This window comes from Aplidium turbinatum, chromosome 14 (genome assembly GCF_918807975.1).
Source record: "Aplidium turbinatum chromosome 14, kaAplTurb1.1, whole genome shotgun sequence".
NCBI lineage: Eukaryota > Metazoa > Chordata > Ascidiacea > Aplousobranchia > Polyclinidae > Aplidium > Aplidium turbinatum.
The window spans coordinates 15909506-15913436 of record NC_137485.1 but is presented as its reverse complement, the minus strand read 5'-3'; the positions used below and the strand labels follow the sequence as shown (position 1 = coordinate 15913436).

At 41.1% G+C, this 3931-nt stretch overlaps 1 protein-coding gene across 1 annotated transcript; it reads right to left on the bottom strand.

Annotated features, from left to right (window-relative positions):
* Positions 1 to 1166: 1166 nt before the first annotated feature.
* LOC145782941 (zinc finger BED domain-containing protein 5-like) lies at positions 1167 to 2464 on the bottom strand. Its single transcript, XM_082594701.1, has 2 exons — positions 1891 to 2464; positions 1167 to 1273 (listed from the first exon to the last, which is right to left on the bottom strand). The coding sequence occupies exons 1-2, from the start codon at positions 2462 to 2464 to the stop codon at positions 1167 to 1169; spliced, it is 681 nt and encodes a 226-aa protein (XP_082450827.1).
* Between the last annotated feature and the right edge of the window lie 1467 nt (positions 2465 to 3931).

Genomic DNA, 3931 nt, shown 5'->3' with positions numbered 1-3931 from the left:
GTCGACCAAACGTCCTGTCGACCAAATGTCTGTCGACCAAATGACTGTCGACCAAACGTCTGTCAACCAATTGACCAGGTACCTGGCATACAACCCACCTATCGAGTAAGACTCTAAGCTCCACACACCCAATGAAGCCAGGTCAGCACCTAACTGGCCGGGGGCTGCCCGGCTTAAAGCGGGCGGTGGCTGAACCAGTAGGATTTAGAGGATCCTTCCCACTGTCGAAAACAACCGTGGCGTCTAGCTTTTACGTCAATTTAGCAAAGACTTATAACCCGTAGACTGCTGTCCTCCGGTTTGTTTTTCGCACCCAGGGATGGAGGCGACTGGAGTGGCCTCTCCAGAGTGCTGGCCTGGACGTCTGTATGGAGGTCTTGCGCTGCCCAAAAACACAACAGGACCCTCCTCTCTACCTCTCCGGCGTGGTCCTAGGGAACGCAAAGCGTGACGCTCGGCGACGGTTTGGCTACAGGAGTTGCCGGAAGGATGTCAGAGTTTGACAGTCGACCGCTTCACGTACTCTATCCAGATTTTCTGTCTGGGTTGACTCCCGTAGCCTTTTCCAGGACTGGATGTAGCCGCAAGACAGCGGAGATTTTTAAATCAGGGTTTGCCTTCCCCTAGAGTCTACCCCAGGGGTTCCCAACCTTTTGATGTTCTCGTACCACTTGGCCACCACGGATTGTCAACATGTACCACTATTTTCAAAACAACTAATTTGATCCAATATTAAATTATTTGCAAGATAATGAATCTGGATGTAAAGTCAGCGAAAGTAGCAAAATTACCAACAAAACCTCATAGAGTCCATTACACCACACAGCACAGAACGCATCAGAATAACAAAGAAAAGGATACAACTAAACACAAACACAATACAACTAAATTTAATGAGATTTTTTTTTTTTTTTATCTTTTACCAGTTGATCAATGCGTGGCATAACTTTGCTAATAGCACATCTGAAGTCATGTCCAGGGGCACTTAGTCGGTTTCGATTTTTTGATTTGATGTTCATAAGAATAGAAAATCCCTGCTCGCATTTCCAAATAGAAGGAAAAATCAGTAGTTGTGGAACAGCGTGGGAAGCTAGCGTTGGGTATGAAGAATCCATACTAAGCCAGAAGTTTATTGCACAACATTCTTAGCATTGTTTTTTTGCTGTCTAATCCTCCTGCATGTCTATCAGTTCCTCTTGTTCCCCTGTACCGACAGGTAGGTCGGCTGGGTCCACTGAGAAAGGATCTGTGATGTATGGGCAGCTTGTGGTGTCTGGAAAGTAATGCTGCAATTCAGCAGTTAGCAGCGAGAGGTGCTGGGTAATTTCTCAGGAAAAGTCATCACTGATTTCCATTTCAAGGGCTGACAGAAATTTAAACATACCATAGCGCTTGTTTTCCACATTTTTCCTCCATAATTCCAGCTTTTGGAAACAAAGTCTACGACAGTGCAGTTTTGCCCTTGAAATTACAGATTTAAATGATTGAAAGCTTCAAATATATCTGACAAATAAGCCAATCTTGTAATGAATTCCTCGTCCTCCAGATCGTTTTGAAATTCATGGTCTTTCTGTTGGAAAAATAAAAGTAATTCATTCCTCATTTCAAAAAGATGCTTAGCTGTATTTCCTCGAGAGAGCCAGCACACTTCTGTGTGATGGAGGAGACAAGCGTGGTCTGAGCCAAGATCTTCACAAAAAACCTTAATCAATCGAGTATTTAAAGCTGATGTTTTAACAAAATTTACGATTTTGACTCCCCTGTTCAAGCACATAAACAACTTTGCAGGAAGAACCTTTGTGCAAAGAGCAAACCTGTGTGTGAAACAGTGAACACTTATGATGCGAGGTGACGCAGCTTTGACATGAGCTTAAAATCCAGACTTTCTACCAAGCATAGAGGGAGCCCCATCTGTCATAAATCCGACAAGATTTCCCCAATCCAGTTCATTTTCCTTGAAAAAATTATCCAAAGAGTTGAAAATATCTTCTCCTTTTGATATAGTGGACACCTCATGATTCAACAATAATTTCGTTTTTACAGCATTGTTCTGTGTAAAGCGGACGTAGACAAGCAGTTGGCAGCAGTTTGTGACATCTGTGGATTCATCAAGTTGTAAGGCAAATCCAAACTTCAAATCTCTTACTCCTGCAATCACTTGGTCAGTGATATCAACTGACATTTCCTTGATGCGTCGTTTCACAGTATTGTTAGAAAGCGATACACTATCCAACTTTGCCACTGAATCTTCTCCAGTCAAATTTCTGACTGATATCTTTGCTGCTGGCAAAACAAGTGACTCCGCAATGACATGAGCTTTTTTGTTTTGGGCCACCAGAAGAGATACTTCATAGGATGCCTTCACAATTCCGACATTATTTCGGTAAAACTGGCCTGTGTGATCCATGCGCTGTCGCTTCACGTTCTCCCCAAGTCGCTCAAAATAACTCTTATCTCGATTCATTTTATTGCATGATTGGACTCAAGATGCCGCTTAAGCAAACTTGGTTTCAGCTGCATTTGAAAGGGTTTTCATACAGATCACACACTGAGGTAAGCTATCTCCACAATGTTGAATAGCAATGAAGCCATACTTAACAAAATCTGCGCTATACTTTCGCTTCGACATTTTCAAATATTTAGACAAAAATGTACAGTAATGCTGTTCAGGATTCAGCCACTACACGTCGGAAAACCAACATCAGAATAAACGCAATTCTGCAATTGCACAGACCGCATTGCACACGTAATAGTTTCGTCACAAACACCATTTACATTGCACACATAATAGTTTCGTCACAGACACCATTAAGTTTGCACAGCAGCATTGTATTAATAACAATGACAGCAGGGAGCAAGATCGACAAAAGTAGCTTACTAAGTGCAGAGGATTTAGTACGGAAAAAAATAAAAGTGTTGTTTGCATATTTTAGAAACTCAAAATTAAATAATTGTTGCAATAGGCCTACTTTATTTGACAATACTACTTACATATCGCATGCAACGGAGAGCTGCTCGCGTACAACCTGAAAAACTCCCGCGTACCACTAGTGGTACGCGTACCACCGGTTGGGAACCCCTGGTCTAGACGAACTGCCGTCCAAGACTGACGGGCTCCGTCTGCCCGGCTGTCAAACTTAATTAACAGTTAAAATGACTTTAGTTGTTCCAGTTTAGATAGTTAGAATATAATGGATGCAAATTGTACTTCAGTATGGCAAACCCTTCAATACTCTCTTGCTGTAACGTTACTGGCATAAACAGCACTTTTTCTGTGTAGGCTGCAATAGCTGGTAAAATAGAGAAAAATGTGTAACAGAAAAAAAGAATATTGGGTAGGTAGTAGACCTATACACAAACCAACTTCGTTCAGAAAATGATCAAGTAATTTATTCTATAAGTTATAAGCTTCTGCAACTTATTAGTCGATAAAAATACCCTACTGTATGAATGAAATTATAGGCTAACCTGGAAATAGTTTGCTTTCCTGGCAGACGACATTGATCCAATTTGCCTACGTTTCCATAACTACAAGATATATCTCACCACTAACGGCGAAAGAGTTCTTTTTAAATGCATAACTGACAGAAATTGCCATGCGATTCCACTGAGGACGGTTTTTATTCCCAAACAAATGTCGTCTTATGATATTTTGTAGGCCTATCCTTAATCAACTTGCTTATTTCGGTTGGTTACAGTTTATTGCATTATCAGCTTATTGCAGCTGTAGGCTATCACTCTCCAGCAGTTTGTTTAAAATTCCTTTGAAAAAACTCCAAAGAAACTTCATCCCTCACAACAGCATAGTTACTCGCATGCCAAAAAGACCGTTTTCATGTCATCTTCACTACGTTTTTCATCATTTATGATCATCACCTCAATAACATGCGCAAATCATAATTATGTGAATTTTCAAAGCCATTAGTTATAG